Genomic DNA, 20,447 nt, shown 5'->3' on the forward strand with positions numbered 1-20,447 from the left:
ATAAAAAACGATTGCATTTCAGCTTTTCCCCCACTCCTTCTTTCTCTCTCCCCTCCACTAAAACCAAAAAAGCACCTTTTTTTGGTGGTGCTCACTTCTTGTTAATGTTCACCCCGAGGAAAAGCATCAAATATTAATGCAGGAAGCTTCAGAGAGCTCACAGCGGAAACCAGAGGCCCCATGTGTTGTGGAGTATCCCAGTGGATGTGAGATCCCACCAGTTCATCCCCAAGGCCTGGCTCTTTAATGCCTGGGAAGGAAGGAGGAGGCCAGAAGCTGGGTTTTTACGAGCATCAGGGATCACATTCCTGGGATATCAGCCCAGAGTTACACTTAGAGGAGGAAAAAAACTTTAGGGAAAAAAAAACCAAACCCCACCACCCTTCCCCAGGATGCTGCACTGTTATTTATAAGCTTAAGAGTGAAAAAAGAGGGCAAAACTCCATGGGCTTGTTGGGGGTTTTCTGGTGGTTTTTTTTTTATCCCCAGCATTAGCACAGCAGAGAAATGCCTTTGGGCTGCAAGAGCATTCCAGCCACCAGCAGGAAGATAAGGCTCTTCCCTCGCCTCCAGATTCCTTGGCAGAGAGGAGACACATGGGGCTTAATTGCACACAGACAGAGATGCCACCGACAGGATAAGAGCTTTTGTCCCGTGGAGGGCTCACCCAGCTGATAAAGACCCGGCCCTGAGCCCCTAAAACCCAGAAGGGACACTTTGGCTGAAGAGCTGCAAGGGACTGGTGGGGAAGGTGGGAGGCCCAGATGTGCAATGCAACATCTGGAAGGGGAAGGGACAGTGTCCCATGGACACAGTGCCTGCTGCAGGTGACTTTGGACATGCATGTCCACCCTCCCAGGGAGGAAAGCACCCCCATGTGCTTGGTGGTGACATCTTTGTGCCCAAATGCTGAGACTCAATGACCTCTGATGGCTTTCCCAAGCTGCAGAGCTGTGTCCAGCTCTGGGGCCTCCAGCACAAGGAGGACTTGGAGCTGTTGGAGCCAGTCCAGAAGGGGCCAAGGAGATGCTCCAAGGGCTGGAGAGCCTCTGCAAGGAACCAGGCTGGGAGAGCTGGGGGGCCACCTGGAGAGGAGAAGGCTCCATGGAGATCACAGAGCCCCTTCCAGTGTCTAAAGGGGCTCCAGGAGAGCTGGAGAGAGATTTTGGACAAGGCTCTGGAGGAACAGGACAATGGGAAATGGCTTCCCACTGCCAGAGAGCAGGGTTAGATTGGGTATTAGGGAGAAATGCTTCCCTGTAGTGTGGTGAGGCCCTGGCACAGGCTACCCAGAGAAGCTTCCTGAACCCGTGGAAGTGTCCAAGACCAGGTTGGACAGGACTTGGAGCCACCTAGGATAGGGGAACTTGTCCTGCCCATGGTCTTTAAGCTTTAAGATCCCTTCTGACCCAAATTATTCAGTGATTCTGTGAACCTGTGAACCCAGCTGCTGAGCTTGGGACATCTTTCCCTCATCCCCCTCCATCCCCACACAAGCCCAGCGTGTGAGGCCCCAGCAGCCCTGGGTGGACAGGCAAAAAAAAAATTCAGAAAAAATAAAAAGAAAGGAAAGAAAAGGAAAATAAAGGAAAATAAAGGAAAAGCCTTTTAAGTGGGCTGGAGCCTGTGCTGCCCAGAGCAGGGCAGCCCCCTCCCCGTTCCCTTTCCCCACTTATCGCTGCCCGGGGCTCTGCCCGGCGCCTGCCGATAATCAGGGAGCGCATTGAAACCCCGGCGCCAGACTGGATCCTTATCTCCTCCCGAGCAGGAATGCGGCATGGGGGCAGGAGGAGGAGGAGGAGGAGGGGGAGGAAGAGCCCCCTCCCCTGGCCCCTGCCCACAGCGAGCAGAGCTGGGGAGGGCCGGGGGGTCTGAGGGGTGCTCGGGGCCCAGCCCCGGCTCCCGGCAAGGCCTGAGGGGTCGGAAGCGCCCCCGCCTTGCGCAAGGGCCGGTAATTATCCCCGGGGATAATGACTCCGCTTCATTAGCCCACAGAGGCCGGGAGCCCGGCTGGGAATGCCCCAGGCGTGAGCCGGGGGGACGCGGGGCGACAGCCCCGTCCTCTCCACCCAAAAAGAGTTCAGAGTGCTCATTGGGGACCCAGAAGTTTGCCCTCGGTGGCTGGGAAGCATCGCACCGTGTACCCCATGCCGGACAGCCACCCTCAGCTTCATCCCGGCCAGGGGCAGCCCCTCAGGGAAGGACTCGGGATGATCTCGCCCCAAAACATCCCGGGTGGGAGCTGTGAGCCGTTCCCGAACCAGCCCGAGCCCTCAGGGCTCAGCTTGGGGACCCTCGCAGTCCCTCCTGTGGGATGGGACCCCAGAGCCTTCCTCCCTGGCGAGGAGGGCGGCGGGCTCTGCTCTGAGGAGGAGGAGGAGGAAGGCAGGCTCTGCTTAGCCCCCAGCTCTGGAGCTGCCCGGGGCTCATCCCCATCCCCAACAGGATCGACAGGAACTTCCAGCCAGCCCACAGCAGCGGCGAGGAGAGGAGCAGAGACACAGCCAAGCTCCCTCCAGGTGGGACAGGAGCCGCGGCTCCAGCCTGGCGCTCCCTCAGTCCCCCCCGGCATGAGGGCTGCGTGTTCTTATAACACCCAAAACCAGCTCGCAGTGCTCATTTTCACAATTAGGAACCCAAAAGTTGGCCCTCGTGGTTGGAAAGCATCGCACAGTGTAACCCCATGCCGGACAGCATCCCCCAGCTTCATCCCTGAGCCTCTCAGGGAAGGAGTCCTGATGCCATCAGAGCCTCAGGGAATTCGCAGCCAATTAAGGGGATATTTTAAAAAATCATAATGAGGGGCTAATGAAGTTTAGAAGCTGCCGACAGCAGCCATATGCCTCAAATATGCTGGGTACAGTCGGTGCCTAGGTAATGCAACTGCAGGTATCAGCTCGCCTAATTAGCTACCAGAAGAAAGTCTAATTTAAAACAAAGCTCTTATTTTATTTATTTGCTGACAGCAGCAGAGCAATTCCCTCCAGCATGAAGTGAAAGCAAACACACTGCCCTCAAAATAAACCACCACGGGCTTTTTAATTTTATCCTCCAACAAGTGTTCCCTGGTTAGTCCTCTGCAAGGGAGGGGCAGGGGGGAAATAAAAAAAACCCAAACAACAACAACAAAAAGCCAACCTGCACTTCCATTAGCATTACAGAGGGCTTGCAAAGACAGCTCCCCACTTGTCACCTTCCTGCCACAGAGAACAGCGACCACTGGGACTCCTCTGCTGTGCCCTGAAAACTGCCTTTAATAAAACATCCCTGAAGAAATGTGTGTACCCCCTCTCCTATCCTCATTTGGGTCCGGATTTGGGGTGATGATCCCTCATTTGGGTGGCACAATCTCCCTGATTTGTCCACGTTGGTATCTGGCTGCAGACCCACAGGTGAGAGGTGTAGGTCACCCACACAAGCCAAGACTCCTGACCCTTCCCATCCCTTCCCTTCCTTCACCTCCGGATGCATCCAGAAGCAAATGTAGGGAGGGGAAAGGGAAATCCTAGAAGCTCAGAGAGAGTGCAGGGCCACTGTGATTTTATTTAGTATCTTTATTTATTGAAGTGCTTTAAATAGATATGGATTGACTCTCCCAGGTCTGGCTATTACAGCTTGAAAGGGGAGCTGCAGGCAGCTCCTGGATTAATGCACATGAGGCTGCTTCCATGGATGCTCAGCATCCCACTCCATGTGGGACCTCCTCCTGTCTTCCAGACTTTACCTGGGGCCTCTGCATCCCCCTCCACAAAGACCTGGTGCCTCCACTGCTCCACATCCACATCAAACCCTCTTCACCACCAGCCTCAATCACCTCCACAGCCGGGATCGAGCCACCAGCTCCACCCTTGTCACCTCCCTGACAGGATCCGAGCCCATCTGAGCAATCAGGGATTCATTCTTTCCTATCAGCAGCCATTTGTGGGTTTATGAAAGCACAAAGAGGCATTGCAAGCCTTTATGGACAACACTGGCTGGGCCCTGCATTTTTCTTCCCACTGATTAAAGTAATAATGCTCAGTTAAGGAGCAAGTAAAAAAAAAAATCACACCATTTTTAGGCAGCTGGGAAAGAAGAGGAAAATCTATTGCAGTGTCCCTGAACAAGCACTTCCCCAGGGCTTCAAGGCAGAAAACTTATCAGACACTGCTCTGATAACGTATTCAGGCTGAACCATTAGTCTTGGGCATAAAAAAGGTGTAATAAAAGGTGCCCCTAACTGCAGACTGAGTGAGGAGGGGGAAATGGGGTTAAAACCCCTCACAGGCTGGGAGCAGTCCCAGCTCCAGGGCTTGGTGGCATCCCCAGCACACACCTGTGATGCTGGCAGTGGGCACCCACCTCCTGCCACTCCAGTGTCCAGGGACAGTTTGTCTCCTGCATGTTTAAAGCTGCAGAGAAGTGGGGAAATCAGCATCCACAGCACCAGGAGGCTGGTGAAAGATTTCCCCAGGGCCAGCATCCTCAATCATCCTCAACAATGTATTTTCTCATTCTGGCCTCATCTGGCTCCCCCCAGTCCCAATACCCATCTTACAACACCTTTCCCTCCACAAACACAGCTCCTTTTCTTCCCTGTAACTCCAAACCAGCCCTTTGTCCCGGGCACAAAGAGCTGTCAGGTTTCTGCTGTGGGTTTTTCCCTGCACTGCTTTCCCATCCAGCTTTTTTGGGAAATGCCAGAGCCCAAAGCAAGCCAGCTGTGACCTGTGGCTACTTTAAAAAATTATCTCTGCTGGAATTTTCTCCACACCTCCTGCAATGATGGGGGTGACAACAGGGCCTCAGAGGGGTCCCCTTTCTCCTTAGCAATCACCCACATAGATCACCCAACCTGGGGAAGCCAAGCAACACAAAATAAGCTGGGAACATCCCCCATGCTGCTTCCAAAATGCCTTAAAACCATCAAGTTAGTTATCCTTGAGGGAAAAATAAATTAAATCCATGTTTTTGATGGCTTAGCCCCCTCATACATGGATGGGAATCTCATGGCAGGAGCAAGGAGCAAGCACAAAGCTGATTTTGTGAGTTCCTATTCCAGCGCCTCAGGCTCAGCCTCCCAAGCACACCCCAGGCTCCAGCCAAGCCACCCCTCATTCCTAGGGCTGGTGACCCAAAACCCAACTGCCCACCAGCTCCACTGCTGTCCCCACAGATGCTGAAGGCCACCACCTTCCCCTTCCTCCATTGCTGTCCCCACAGATGCTGAAGGTCCCAAAGGTGGCCAGAGACAAGGTCCACCCACAGCTGGGCACTTGATCCCAGCATCACCCAGCCCAAGCCATTGCTTCCTCCCTCCTTCCTTCCTTCCCTCCCAGGCTGGTTTTCCAGGCAAAACAAGGATGGGAGTTACTCAGGCAGCATGTGACATGACCACCAGAAGGAGGGCATTGCATTACTGCAGCTAAAACTGGATCCTGCTTTCTATTGTCTATTCTTTTGTAGTGATGGGAAGAAAGAGCTGCTGCTCTGTAATCAGGCCTCTTCTGGCTGCTTCCCTGCTTTTAGGGCCAAGCAGGATAATGCCACGTTGCTTTCATGTGGCAAGAGAAGCTTATAAACAACACTATTACACTGCTGCACCACTGAAATTAAAGCCCTGCTCTGAGCCTCGGTCCCTCCCACAGGCAGCCTGCTTTGCCTCAGACTTAATTTCTTCTCCCAAAGTCTGCAGTCCAGGGAACAAGACTGAATCTGGGCCTGAATAAGCACTGCTGAAATTCGGTGTCTCCCAAAATGATGTGAATTACCTATTTCTGAAAAGAGGAGTAATTCCTTCCAGCTTTTGCTAATGTGCTCTCAGCAAACACTCGTTTCTTGTTTTCCCTCAGAGCACAGCAGCTCCTGATCACAGTTCACCCCAAAAGTGGATGAAAGTCTTCTCTTCACTGATGCATCTTTTGGTCCAAAGTGATAGAGATTTACCCCTACCCCACACCCCATAAAAATTCAGATTCTGAGCTCACCCATACACATCGAGCCTAAAACCTCCAGAGTGGATTCACTCAGCCAGAAATGATCTCAGCTGTGAAAAATCACAAGGGGCAGTCACTTTCTCAGCAGTCTCAAAATAGAGGTTGTTTTTCTTTTTTCTTTTTTTTTTTTTTTTTTTTTTTTTTTTTAAATCAAAAGAGATGCCATCTCTCTGAATTATCTGCAATAAACATCCTGGTGCTGGAAGAAAGCACACTTCAGCTTTCCTAGCTCCAGGTTCTCATTTCCACCAGCTCCTTGAGAACCTCCTCCTGCTTTTCCAAGCCTTCTCCTGCACTGCATTAAGAGCCTGTCTCTGCAAAGAATGTGCTTTAAAACCCAGGGGACTCTGCAATATTGTCTGCAATAGGACAAGGACTCCTTTCATCACCCAGTCCTCCCTCAGGTTCAGCTCCTCTTGGATTACAGCATCTCCTGGGCAGCTGGAGTGTCCCAAACCCAATGAGGCAAGAGCCAGGTTTATTGTGGCACTGCCCAAGGGACAAACACCAGCCAGATCAAACCCTGGGGACACCCTGAGCACCTGGAGAAGCAGCTGAAACCATCTCAATGGAGGATGCTCTTCCCCCCACCATCCTTCTCCTTGGTGCTCCATTTTTGGAGGGGCCAGGAGCTGCTGCTCCCCAAAACCATGGAAAACCAAAGCTTCAGGATAATCCTGGCCTACAAGTCTGTGATAACCCAAACTCCTTCAACCTTTGGGCCCTGTGGTTGCCATCAGTGCCCCACATCCCTCGTGCCAGGTGATTTCTTGCAGAGCTGGAAGGAAGCCTCCCCACCTCTCCCTGCTAACCCAGGCGTGGGATGCTCCTCTCCTGCTCCCCCTTCCATCTCAAACATCATTAGCAAAGGATCATTTCCTTCAAATTAAGGTCACCTGCCAACAAGTGCCTCTTGCCATGCCCTGAGAGCAGCCCACAGCGCTTCCCTCACCTTGCCTAAGGTTTTTCCAGCATTTTCCTCAATCCTTCATTAATTTCCAGGTGCCTCATCTCTGATCATAAACTGTGGTCCCCCAAGCAGCAGAGCAAAGCCAGATTTCCCATGGATCTGCTGCTCCAAATCCTCCCTCCCACATGGCATTTGTGTTCCCCAATAGTAGGTGGCAAGTGTTATGCTGTTGATGTTTTGGGGTTGTTTTTTTTTTTGTTTTTAAGTGGGATATTAATAGATCCCTCTCACTGGCCGACCACCCTAGATAAAAACTTTATTGCTAATTTCCTAATCAGACAGGCACTTAATTACGAGACATCTTCTTCTGAATCAGAGGGAGAGGGATGCAGACATACAAACAGCACGGCAGCTAAGGAAAAAAAAAAAAAGTCTGGTTTTTTTTTTTTTTTTAGGAAATGAAGATAAAAAAGAAACAGCCCCCCCTTCCCAAACAAACAAGCAACAAAAAATAATCCAGCAGGCCCAAAGATAAATCCATGGGGATTTTGGGCGTTTTAGGCACAGGAGCTCCTCTTGGGGCAGAGGACAAGGTGGTGCAGAGGGGCTGGATCCCACGGGGGTCACGGCAGAGCCTCCCTCCCCCTGTGTCCCACATACAGCACAGTCCCCACGGGCTGTGAGCAGATGGTTTCCAAGCTGACAGGTTGCAAACAGCTCCGTGGAGCCGGCTGGGGAATCAGATATTGTCTCCATGCCTTTAGTCTGGGGAACAAAAGAGATCTCCCAGCTCAAAAAGTTTGCTGGGAGACCTCGGTGCTTCTCCTGCTTCTGGGTTTCTTTTTCAAAGCACTTTCACCCAGCTCAGATCGCTCAGGTCTGATGCCTCCACAACTCTACAAGCTGCCTGCACATAACTTTTTCCACTTTGACTTTCCTCTCTGTAGCTGGAAAGAGAGCACAAGGGCAGCCTTGGTGCTGGGCACATCACCCTTGCTTTTCCAGCGAGCTGCAGGCACTCCCTTTCTGGCAGAAATTTCTTCCTTTGACTTCCCATCAAACTTGCAAACACCACGAACTCAGGACAACCCAGACAAGCTTCTTCCCCCCCAGCATTATTTAGAGCAACCCCAAGGCTTGGAAACAGCCCTGAAGACCCCAGTTCTAAAAGCACAGGACAGCAGAGTGCCAGGCATTGCGACCCAAATCATCTTTTAGGGAGGGTTTAGGCACGGGACCCAAATCATCTTTTAGGGAGGGTTTATTTTATAAAACCATCCTTGAGCAGGCCATACTGGATTCCCCCCCCACACCTACAGGGATGCAAAGCCCAGCCAAGCTGCAGGATTCCGGCTCCTTTGGCTTCCCTGCTGGTTTTAGCTCTGCAACTCGACCCTGGGCGGAACATATGGTTTGAATTCTCCCCCCTAAACTTTCCACAGGCTCCTTCCCCCGCCTCCCCGTGGCACACAAACCCCAGCCCTTGTTCTCTGCGAGGCAGGAATGGTGCTGGCAGCCCTTCCCATCCATCCCTCTCCGAGGGAAAGAGAGAGGCTGCACTAAAACCCCTCGGCCGAGACTGCTAAGTGGGCTTTGCTGTTCCGTGCAGGGGTCATTAACAACCCGGCTGGAGCGTCCCCTTCCTTCCAGCCAGGCCATAAATACTGAGGAAAACACAGCCAGTGGAGAGGGAAAGGCAGGGGGGAGCAGCACAGCAAGAACTTGCTCTACAAGGGAAGATTTTCCTTCCCCAGCCAGCCTGGGACCACTGAGGTCCTGTTGGTTTTCCCAGCTCTTACAGAGATGGAGCAACTGAGAGGTGTTTTAAAAGGTTTTATTGAAGATTTGATTTTACCACACCACTATTACTTCTAACACCAATCACCTATATTTTTACCCCACATCATCCTACTACAACCCATCTTTCACAATTCTAATTCTCTAAAATATCTAATTGTCCTGGTTTAGTATTCAGTTTAATATTTTAGCTTAGTATTTAGTATTTAGTTTAATATTTTTACAAAGCCATATTTTAAAACTTATTAAAACATATTTCTAATTCAATCCCTTGCTTAACAATATCGTCTTTATTCCATAACCTTCCTAAGTCAACACACTTTATCTCAATGCTTACATACAACTGTACAAGACTGTGTAAGCTTTCTACAAAATTTAAAAAATTCTTTACAAGTCCATTTCTCACAGGGCCCCACATCCAACCTCATCCCTCTGTACAAGCCAGAAACAGCATCCTTTAGGATGCAGGAATGGTGAATGGGTCCAGCAGTGCTCAGAGGATGTTCAGGGTTAAGCAGCAACTTCACCTCCTCTTTTCCCCTCCCTGCATGCAAAAAATCATCTTTTATTTTCCTGTAAGGCAGTTTTCATCTAATTTTCTGCTCCATCCAGCAGCCAGGCTTTTCTCCCTCAAAATGACTACAGCAGCCTAAGCTGATCTTTGCTGAGCCAGAAGCCTGATCCAGCAGGAAGCAGCAAGTGGGATTCTTATGGAGCATTACCCTGCCTCTCCAAAAAGCCAGGCATCACCTTCTCCCAGCCCACAGGGCTGGGTGGAGTTGAAAATTCACCCAAAGGAGTCTTGTACCCCCTTCTTGATCCCAGTGTCCTCAAAGCACCGCGCTGGAGAGGAGCCCTGGGAGGGCTGTGGGACGGACAGACAAACGGGTGGGTGGATGGATGGATGGATGGATGGATGGATGGATGGATGGATGGATGGATGGATGGATGGATGGATGGATGGATGGATGGATGGATGGATGGATGGATGCCCCTGGCCAAAACAGCGGCTGCTGTGATGGAAACCAGAAGCCTTGTGGTCTGTGAGCCTGAGAGCCTTCCCAAGGCATGCTGAGCATTGCTGGCATGCCTGCATGTCCCAGGCAAAAAAACAACCCCAAATCCTCTGAATTGCTGAATTTCAGCAGCACAGGACCAGCAAGCCCGACAGCTCCTTGGAGCCGAGCACAGCACGGATTCCTCTGAGCAGGTATTAAAAACCACCCTTCAAAAAGGCAGAAAAGCCATCTATTTTTGACCTGTTCTGTGCTTAGGATCGGTGCTACTCAAGGTTTTAGCTGAACAGAGCTGAACCTGTGGCTTCCCCTGCTCCTTATCCCTGAGGATGCCTCCCCGTCGGCTGCGACCCCATCGGCAAAGCCGGCGTGTGGGTTTTTCCATCCCCGGCAGGACCGGCCCCAACACGCCCCAGACTCCTGGAGTTTTGCTATAAACTACAAAGGAACCTGCCCAATTCGCCCCAGTTTGCATAACCAGTTTATCCCAAGCATTTGTTTTAAAAGCTCAGCTCTGGTTAGTCACTGCTCAGCCCAAGCAAAACCCAACCCTCTTCCCAGCTTTTGGATCTTGCTTTTCCAGCTTTGGGCACAGCCAGCATTTTTTATCTTGGTGTATAAATTTTAGAAATATGAAATAAGTGCCTTGATGCCTTGTTTTATATATACACACACATATATATCATATGTATTTTATGTATATCAAGGTATCCAAAGGATCCACAAGCCAGGATAGGGATTAGCCACGAGGCTCTAAGTCCTTAAATCCAAACCGAGTCATTCACCAGTAGCAAACCATAAAGCAGAAACACACATGGAAAAAAAAAAAAAGAAAAGAGGGAATGAAAAGGGGGAGGAAAAGAGTTTTATAGCCCTTGGCAGCCCACACCCCACTTCATCACACTCAGGATCCCAGTCACCCGAGCAGCTCCCCAGCCAAATCCCCTCTCCTGTAACAAATCCCGTTAGCGCCGACGCCGGAGCGCGGAAGGAGGCGCTTGCAAGGCTCTGGCTGCAGAAAAGCAGCCAAAATGATGTGCAGTGGAATCAGACATCCTGCAGGAAAACCTGCTTCCACAACTGAGTCAGCATCTCCTCCTAAAGACAGGGGAGGATGGCAGGAACTGCAGGCCTGGGGGACGTGCTTGGATGGAGCTGGCAGGGGAGCCCCAAGTGCCCCCTCCTCTTCCTCCTTCCAGCCCAGAGTGGCCCCAGGAATGACAATGTGCACCCAGCAGTGACACCACATCACCAAATGCCCCAAAACAGACTGATGGAACTCAGGGGAGAGCCCAGGGAGCAGGGTAGGGATGCCACAGCCCCAGCGAGGAGCTGGGAGCACTGGGAACAGCTTAATCCCAGCCTAATTCAGATTTCCAGCAATGCTCAACCTACTCTGTGAAGATGCCCCCCAGCCAGGGCCCAGACAGCAGAAGAGACAGGACATTTAAGCTTCTCCAAGATAAGCTGGCAGAGAAAACCCTTCCATGCACCCCTTCTCCAGCTCAGCGACCCAGACCGCTGATTACTTTTAATTGCTGTGTAATTGGACTCTGGGAGCCATGCTTTCATTTTAAGCCTGTCTCTACATTTCACATCTGTCAAAGGGGGAAAGAAAAACCTTCAAAAGTAATATTCCAGTGCAGGAATACCGTAGCACCCTCCAGCAACTGCCAAACCAGCCGTGGCAGCGAGGAGGCAAAGGCTGCACCCCTTGTTTGGGATAAACAGGGGTGGAGGGAGGTGCTGGGATCCCACACCTGGGCAGTGGCCACCCCAAAGGCAGCAGCAGCCCCAGGGCAGACAGCACGGCCACATTGCAGGATCCTCCCTGACACCAGCACTAATTACTGCCCTGGCTTGCAGGGCCCTGCAAAGCCCTCAGAGATGAGATGCCCCTCCAGGTGAGGGTGGGGATGCTTGTTTGGTTCCACGGACAAAAAGCAGGCAGCAGACGGCATTTTTCTCTCTCTCTCTTTTTTTTTTTTTTTTTGGTTGTTTTAAATAGCAACCACATTCTAGCTGCTGGAAAACACCCTCCCTTCTGTTCTCCAGGCCAACCCAAACAGATGGAGCCAATAAGGCAGCTGGGTGATGGTGTGGGATGGTGACAGCCCATGGGGGAGAGCAGCCCCTGCTCACAGACCCCAAAAGGGGCAGCCAGACCCCCTGAAGATGGCAGGGAGGCACAGCCCATCAACCCAGTGGAAGAACTTTGCTTCATCCATCTCCATGAAACCCTCCAAAGCTCTGCTATGAATCATGGAAGTTAAAAAACACCTCCAGAATCACCGAGTCCAACCTTTGACCCAACACCACCTTGTCAGCCATGGCATTGTTCTCCATCCCAATTGCTCCAGTCCTCCAGCTAGCAGTCAGCAGGAATTACAGTTCCTAGACACCATGGGAGTCCACTGGAAGGTCAGTGAAACAAAGTCTTCACTCACTTTGGTGCCTTCAGCCACTGCTGTGGATGCCCTCGCATGTGGCCCGAACCTCACAGCCTGGAAAGCTCTGAGGACACTGCTGCCAGCACTGCTGCATCCCAGGCATGTCCCTCCTCCCAGGAATCTGTCCTGAGGAATTCCTGGGCTCTGCAACCTCCTGCCTAAGGAGAACTCCCACACTGCACAGTGCAACACAACCCTTTTAATAGCCTCACACCTCTGCAAGCCACCTGGCAGGGAAGCCTGCATTTGGCTGGAAATGTCCCACCCCTCCAACCTGGCACTGCCCCAGGAGGAGCAGGTACACCTGGGAGTAAGCCCAGCCCAAACTGCCCCGTTTTAGTGGCTAAATGGGACCTGTAGAGGTGTTGATGTGGCAAAGGGGGCAAACAGGGGTCAGTTCCATGCCAGTGGCAGCGCCCAGGGAGGAGAGGAGCCTCACAAAGGAACAGCAGGACAAAGTCTGGGTGCAAAGAGCCTTGCTCTCACCTCCCATCACTGAAGAGCCACCACATCTCTCTCCATACAGCTCCAGCAGGGAGGGATGCCTGGTGGGGAGGAGCACCATGGTGCCTTCCAGGAAGGAGCACTCCCCACCTCCCACCCACATTTTACCTGCACAGCCTTTGGCTCAACACATCCAAGGTGTGCTGCACCTCATCCCTAGCACAAGACAAAGCACCCAAAAATGATGTCACATGCAGCAACATCACCTCCAAGAGTATTTCCCCACCTCCACAAAAGCTTTTTTCCACTCCCCACACCTAGCATTCTGTACCTGCAGGGATGCTCAGCTGATGCCCCCAGCATCATTCCCACAGAGTCCCCAAGCCCACCCATCTCGAAAGTCCTGGGCTCTCCTTCCACTGGAGAGGGAGGCAGATGGATCTAACTGGCATTAAACATCCCAAAATGAGATTTTGCACGCTCTTTCAAAGGGAAACAATCCCTCAGCTCTCACACTGGGTGCAGGCTTGTGAAGGAGGGGAGCAAAGGTTATTCATAGGGTCTTGAAGGAAACCACACTGGCAGGACCCCCCAGAAGCGGGAGAGGTGCTGGGATGTGACTTTTGTGTCTGGCTCCACCACAACTGGGCTGACAGCCTGTGCTTACAGCCCTGGGGAATCCAGCTGGGAAGGGATCACTTGTGGTACAAACCAGCCCTTTTCCTCCTCCTCTGTCATTCCCAAAAGATGTGGGAATAATTTGGGGAGAGAAGCGAGGGCAGCTTGTGCTGTATGTGTGTGTGTGTGTGTACAGGTATTACACAAAATGCTCCCCAAATCCATAAGGTTTTCCTCCTTTCCTGAAGGGACTTGCTTCCCTGGAGAAAGGGACAGCCCAGACCTTGAATTCCAGGACAGAAAAGCTCTGCTCGCTTTTCTTCTTCAGGTATATTACTGCTCTTCAGTAATAATATAAGTAGTGAGTGTCTCAATTCACACCCTTCACCTCCCAGGGTATAAAAAACCGACAACAAACAACACAACACACCAGCACTGCCTTGAACTTACACAGCAAGCAAGGCCAAACAGGAAAAATAGCTCAAAAACATTTTATTTTTAAATGCTGGGGGACTTTGTCAGCCACATCCACCCAGATCAAGCAGTGGGATGCAGCTCCTGATTTATATTTCTCTTGGATAAACTCGAGTGCCGGGGTCACAGGCCAATTTTGGGCCTCCAGTGCCACTGCCATCCCCATGCTCATACCCCACATGGCTTCACAGCCATTCCCAAGGCTTGGGACCTGGTAATTCCTCCTCCTTACAGCAAGGAATTAGCCGAAAAGGGGATGTTTCACTAAACAAATGAGAATTTGGCCATCAATCCCCAGCAGAGAGAGGCTGAAACAGGAGGAGAGAAGACACCAAGGATGCTCCAGCCAGGCAGGCAGGGGAAGGGGCCTGGCAAAGCCCATGGGAAGGTGGCAAGCAGAGCTCACACACCACACAAACACATTTTATTCCTCTCAGGCTGTAGGACACCCTGCCTGTGCTGAGCATGGTGGTGACACGGGGCTTGCTTTGCTTCTATGCTTCTTCCCTTTCTCCATGGAGAAAGATTGGGCTGGCTGCAAAAACACAAACTTGTCACTGCTGTCCCTTGACCAGGACACCCCCCCAGCCATCAGAAGTTTGGTTTTAAGCTTACAGCTCCAACACCTCCAGTTACACCAGTTAGGGGAGGAGGCCCAGGTGTTCCCCACCAGCCCAGGTGTTTCACTACACACCTGACCCAGCTACACCCCACCTGTGTGGGTCTGGGGGAGCCCTCTGGAACTGGGATCAGCCTCCCTAAGAGTGGGAGAAGCCACCCCAGGCAGAAGGGAGCAGAGGAGACCCGGGCTGAGGCAGGGAGGGACTCGCAGGAGATTAAAGGCAGAGTGCAGGACACGCTGGAGCAAGCCCCATGCTAAATAATTCCTGCTTCTCTTCCCTTTCCTCGTTTTCCAGCGTGGCTTCACCCAGCTTTTCCCAGCCTGGCTGGCGTTTGATCTCTGCCTTTCCCTCAGCAGAGGTGCTGAGCCCAATAAAAATTAAAAAAAAATTTTAAAAAGAGGTTGAGCCCCTTTAAATAAAAAAAAAAAGGCAAATAGGAGAGGGATGGAAAAAAAAAATCCCCTAAAAATCCAAGCTCAGCAAACACGTGGCTGCTACCAGCCCAGCCCAGCGGTTTGGGAAGGGGAACGGGCTCCAGAGGAGGAGGAGGAGGAGGAGGAGGAGACGGCAGCTCTTCCCCTGGCTGAGGAGCAGGTCTGGGGCTGCCAGCCCAGCGCATTCCTGTGCCGTGAGTCAGGCCTCCGAAAAACCAGGAGGCTTCAAAAATAATTCCCGATGCAGCAGCCTTTGGGATGCTTTGCTCTGCGGGCTGCCCCGTCCGAGGGCAGGAATGCTTTACTGGGACCCTGAGCAGCAGCATCAGGCCCCATGCAGGGAGAAGAACACAGTGAGCCCACACTCCTAAATTTTTTTAGGTTTTTATTGAGAGTAAAAATGCAGCCAAGCCTGCAGGGATGGAGAGGGAGGATTCATGGAGGGTTCCCGAGGGGGTTCAGCCGGCCAGGCCTCCAGGATGCCACCGAGACAGGTCCTGGGGAGGGACCTCACCACCATGCTCAGCACAGGCAGGGTGTCCTACAGCCTGAGAGGAATAAAATGTGTTTGTGTGCTGTGTGAGCTCTGCTTCCCACCTTCCCATGGGCTGTGCCAGGCCTCCTTCCCGTGCCTGCCTGGCTGGAGCATCTGTGGAGGCCTCGGTGTCTTCTCTCCTCCTGTTTCAGCCCCTCTCTGCTGGGGATTGATGGCCAAATTCTTATTTGTTTAATGAATGTCTGCTGTGAAATCAGACATCAGAGCAGCTTTCTGGGCTTTTCTCTGGGTTTTCTCTACCTCTCCCAAGCCAGAGCTGCTCAATTCCCAGCCCTAGTGCAGGTCACAGGATTTGCTCTGGCCTAGTCTGAGGGGAGACATCACTCAGAAGTCTCTGGTTAACCACAAAGGCTCTGCTTTTGGGAGATACAGGTCACAAAATGTTTCTTTAAGCTCTGGCAGAGCCAGGGAAGGATCACCCAGGCTCTTTTCAGCCCAAGGGGAATTCCCAGCCCCAGTGCAGGTCACACAGGATTTTCTCCGGCCTAATGTGAGGGGAGACATCACTTGGAAGCTGCTGGTTCACTGATTCTGGGACACCACAAGGGCTCTGCTTTTTGGAGATACAGCTCACACAACATTTCCTTAAGGCCCTCATCTCTGGCAGAGCCAGGGAAGGATCACCCAGGCTCCCCTCAGCCCAGGATGAATTCCCAGCCCCAGTGCAGGTCACACAGGATTTTCTCCAGCCTTATGTGAAGGGAGACATCCCTCAGAAGCTGCTGGTTCACCACAAGGGCTCTGCTTTTTGGAGACACAGCCCACACAATGCTTCCTTAAGGCTCTGGCAGAGCCAGGGAAGGATCACCCAGGCTCCCCTCAGCCCAAGGTGAACAGAAGTGAGTCACAGACTGGTTTGGGTTGGAGGGACCTTAAAGTTTATCTCATTCCAGCCTCACTGCCAAGGGCAGGGACACTTTGCACTGGACCAGGACCCAATCCCACCTGGCCTTGAGCACTTTCAGGAGGGTTAAGACTCCTGGAAGTGTTCAGCAGACCCAGATCCCCTGCACAGAGCCCAGCATCCCAAGGGCCAGGGTTGTGTCAGCTCAGTGCCACCGTGCTCTGACTCACCGGCAGGGGTGGCTTGCACAATACAACTGATTACAGCAAATTACAGCTTTGCAGATTATGGAAAACCATAAAATTGGTTTTCCATAATCTGCAAAGCTGTAATTTGGAAAAAATTGAAGCCAATGGGCCTCCAACTGCCACGGAGGAGCTGATGGCAGCCACTGAGCAGCTCAGGCATCCCTTGCACCCCTGTTAATCCCCCCTTCCCATGCGTGGGATGGCAGGAAGGGGGCAGAGGGAATGGGCTGATGATTTATCTCCCTATCTCCCCCCCCCCCCAGCCCCCCCAGGAAATGTTTTCACTCACATTAGCATTGCTAAAGCTGGGAAGATATAAATGAATAGGAAACAGCAGGAACCTGTGGCTTTATGGCACCAACATCTGCTGTAATGAACTCCTCAGACTCCACACAGCCCCTCTGTCCTCACCTCACAGCATTCCTGGCCTGGCACTGGCCTGCCAGCCTGGCTTTGCCCAGCAAAGCCCAGCTCAGGACTCTCCCAAAACCCCACAGGGCTGCCAGGATTATGCCAATGGGAAGGAGAAAGCCATGGGGATGCCACTGCTGGAAATGGAAGGGAAGCAGAGCTCCTTGCAGCATCTTGGCTCACTTAACTGACCCAAAATACAGATCTGGTTTTTACATATTTTTATATATATATATATATCATTCCTATTGGACTAGGACAGGGATGGAAAGGGAACCAGCACCCCAGGGACCCAGGGGACCATACAGAGATGAAGGACACAGCTGAACCCTCCAAGCTCCTTACAGGGTCAGCTTTTTTTCTAAGCAGAGTAAATGCAAGCTGGATTTCCTCCCTGCCCCCTACAACTACCATTTCCAAGTGATTCTGCCCCCTCCAAAGCAGTCTTTTTCCATTTCACTCATTTTTTTGTTGTTGTTTCAGTATTTCCCTCTGCTGCTACCAGGCACAGAGAGCACCAGCTTCTGAGAGAGAGAGAGAGAGGGCTCCACAACAAAGCAGCTGAAGGAGAAGGAGACAAAAAAACCCCAAGCAGATCCTTCTACACACCCCTGTCCTCAAGCCTCCACCTCCAAAGGGCAGGATTTGATAGGCAACAGGTCCAGGAGCATTTTTTCCCCAGCCATCTGCTCAGGCTGGCAGCAGCAGGCAGGCAGCCTCCTGCCACCCATGTCCTCATGCTGCTGGGGGACAGCAGTGCTGCTATCCCCCCTCCACCCCCCAGCCCTGGGTGTTTTCCTGCTGCTGGCAGGGCAGAAGGATGGAAGGACGTTCCTGAAGCAGGATGACAGCTGTCCAAAAACACCTTTGTCAGCCGAGTCCCCAGCTCCAGCGTCACCCTCTGGATTTCAGCTGCTCTCCTACAGCCTCTGTGCAGCCCCTTGGGAAAGACCTTCAAGCAAGCTCCAAATCCTCCCCCCAAATTGTTTTCCTACACCCTCTGTGCAGCCCCACAGGGAAAGACCTTCAAGCAAGCTCCAAATCCTCCCCCCAAATTGTTTTCCTACCCAGAGGAGCAGGATGAAGCCCCAGGCTAAGGGACACGCTGGGAGCTGGGTTCCCCCACCCAGCAGCGCTCCTGGGGATGGATGAGTGGACCAGATGCTTTCTGGGTTTCAAACCCCCTTCCAAAACCACACTTCTACCCCCACACACTGCAAAACCCGACACAAACAGCATGTGCATTCTTTGGTATTGAAAGAGAAAATTGTTTTCTGGGTGAAAACAGTTCTGGGTGAAAACAACTCTGGGTGAAAGCAATTCTGCCTCTTCTAAATGCCAGGCAAGGATGGGGAAGGGAGTGGATGATCACCCAGGCTGAGCACCCATCTCAGCTCCCTCCTCTGCACCATCACATGCCACCACTACACAACTCTCCTGGAGAAACACTAATTATAGCTCTCCATCTAAAAACTTTATTATACACACACGTACATATGCCAGATTAGCAGCATAGTGCCTTGAGAGAGCTCCCCAGACTCAAACTGAGCCAGGTGGGTCAGGTTTAACTTGTTTTTTTCCTTCTTCATTCCCTCCCTTCCTCCTGCCCAGTTTTATTTCAACCCCTGCATGAACTTGGCTCACACAAAAACAAGAGGACAGAGCCAGGCACAAACACAGTGATATCCCCCCCAACTCCCCTCAGCATCCACGGAAAGCTTGGCTAAACCCTGACCAACAGCAGCCTGGCTAATCCAGCCTGGTTAATCCAGCCTGGTTAATCCAGCCTGGCTAATCCAGGTTTCCCAAAGCCCCGGTGCTGTGCAGAGCCCCCGAGCCCCTCGCTGCCCATCCCCACAGCACCTCTCCCAGGCAAGCAGGAGCTGCCAGCTCTCAAACCTCTCCCTTCCCACCGAGGGAGAGAGTTCCTTCTGGCTGGAGGACGCTGCTGCAGCAAGGTCCGGGCCCCTAGATAAATCAATAGTGCCATTCCTGTTCCCCATTTGCCGAAATATACTGGATCTTTGTGCGGCGGAGGCGGAAAAAATATTAATCTAATTAGACTCCCTCCCTAAAAATTCCTCGTCACCTTAATTACGCTTCAGAAAAGAAGGCTTGGTTCATTTTCCTAGAAAATCAGCTCGTCAGGAGACGCTTTCAACTCCTTAACAAGAACGATCTGTGCTTCGCGACGCGTCCTCAAACCCTCGCCGGGAGCTGCGGGGAGCGACAGATCCCGAATTCCCGCCGGGATAACGACCTTGCCCAACACGCTCACGGTCTCTGCCAGCCTCCAAAAAACCATCAAACTTTACAGGGCTGCCCTGCTGAGCTCTACACTCGAGCACATCTTTCTACACGCGGAGAAGAAACGCGAGCGGCTGTGCTCTGCCACCGCCGGAGGATGACAAAGGACAAAGTGCTGAGGATGTCCAGGAGTTGTGGAGTGGATGTGGGGGGGAATATACGGAGGAAAGGCTGAGTTTGATCGCAGGAGTCCTAACGAGAGAGGGCAGCAGGAGAGACGTGCCTCTCTTTCTTGTCTGTGGCAGGGATTGCTAACGGAAGGGCTGGATTTTAAGTGCATCTCAATCACAAGATTGGGCTGCGCACAGGAAACTTTGAACAGCCATAGGAAAAGACCACTCGGCTGCCCGGCCATCAATCGCTCAGCTTATAAAAATGCAGATTTAATAATAATAATAATAATCAGTAAAAAAAAAAAATAAATTAAAAAATCCAGGCTGAATAGTTACTTCTTTGACCTGCCGGGGAATCACAGCCGGCGCTACTACAAACAGGGCTGGGTTTGTTTTGCTTTTGCCAAGAAAAATAAATATATATATATATATATGTACACAGAGAGAGAGAAATATAAGGAAGCGGCACGGCGAGGCGGGCAGGGAGCGGCGCTGGCAGCTCGCATCCCCCGGAGCATCCCCCCCGGAGCGGGGAGCGCTGCCAGCCCCGTATCCCCGCGGAGCATCCCCCGAGGAGCAGGGAGCGCTGCCACCCAGCGCATCATCCTCCCCGGGAGCATGCCAACCTCGCCACCTTTATATCAAAAAAAAAAAAAAAGAAATAAAAACACCAAGTCGGCGTCCCAAGGCCGAGCACCTCAACCGCAGTGAACTTTTTTAGGGGAGATGCCGCCCACCCCACAGCCCCCCAAAGTTGTGTCCCCCCCCTCCCCTTACCTGCGGCGGCCAGCGCCCGGCGGAGCAGCAGCGCGGGGAGGAAGAAGGAGAGGAGGAGGAGGAGGAGGGAGGGCGGCGGCATGGCGGCAGCGGGATCGGCAGCGGCACCGGGAGCGGAGCGCTGCCCGCCCGCCTCGCCACACTGCCGGGCTGCCCGGCGCCGGGCGGGGCGGGCCGGGGCGGGCCGGGGCGGGCCCGGGGCGGGCTCTGCCAGCAGCGGAGCCCCGGCTCAGCCGCGCCCCGCCCGGCCCAGCCCGGGATGCGCGAGGCCAGCGCAGGCATCCCGGGGGATGAATGGAGGGATGGAGGGATGGATGGGTGGATGGATGGGAGCTGCTGTGCAGCGGGGCTGGCGGGCACCAGGGGGAGCCGCGCAACGCCAGCGGAGCCGGGACCCCCCCGAGCCCCCCGCGGAAATTCTCTAAGGCGTGAGAGCAGCGTCCTGCTGCG

General features: G+C 52.6%; 1 protein-coding gene across 1 annotated transcript in view; it reads right to left on the reverse strand.

Annotated features, from left to right (window-relative positions):
- Window positions 1–20,125, reverse strand: part of UNC5B (unc-5 netrin receptor B) — a 60,780-nt gene extending 40,655 nt beyond the window's left edge. Inside the window, exon 1 of the mRNA XM_066554913.1 lies at window positions 19,998–20,125. Coding sequence (XP_066411010.1) covers window positions 19,998–20,079 — 82 coding nt within the window. The 5' untranslated portion in view covers window positions 20,080–20,125. The remainder of the gene's footprint in view (window positions 1–19,997) is intronic.
- Window positions 20,126–20,447: the final 322 nt, after the last annotated feature.

This window comes from Molothrus aeneus, chromosome 8, assembly GCF_037042795.1.
Source record: "Molothrus aeneus isolate 106 chromosome 8, BPBGC_Maene_1.0, whole genome shotgun sequence".
Lineage (NCBI taxonomy): Eukaryota > Metazoa > Chordata > Aves > Passeriformes > Icteridae > Molothrus > Molothrus aeneus.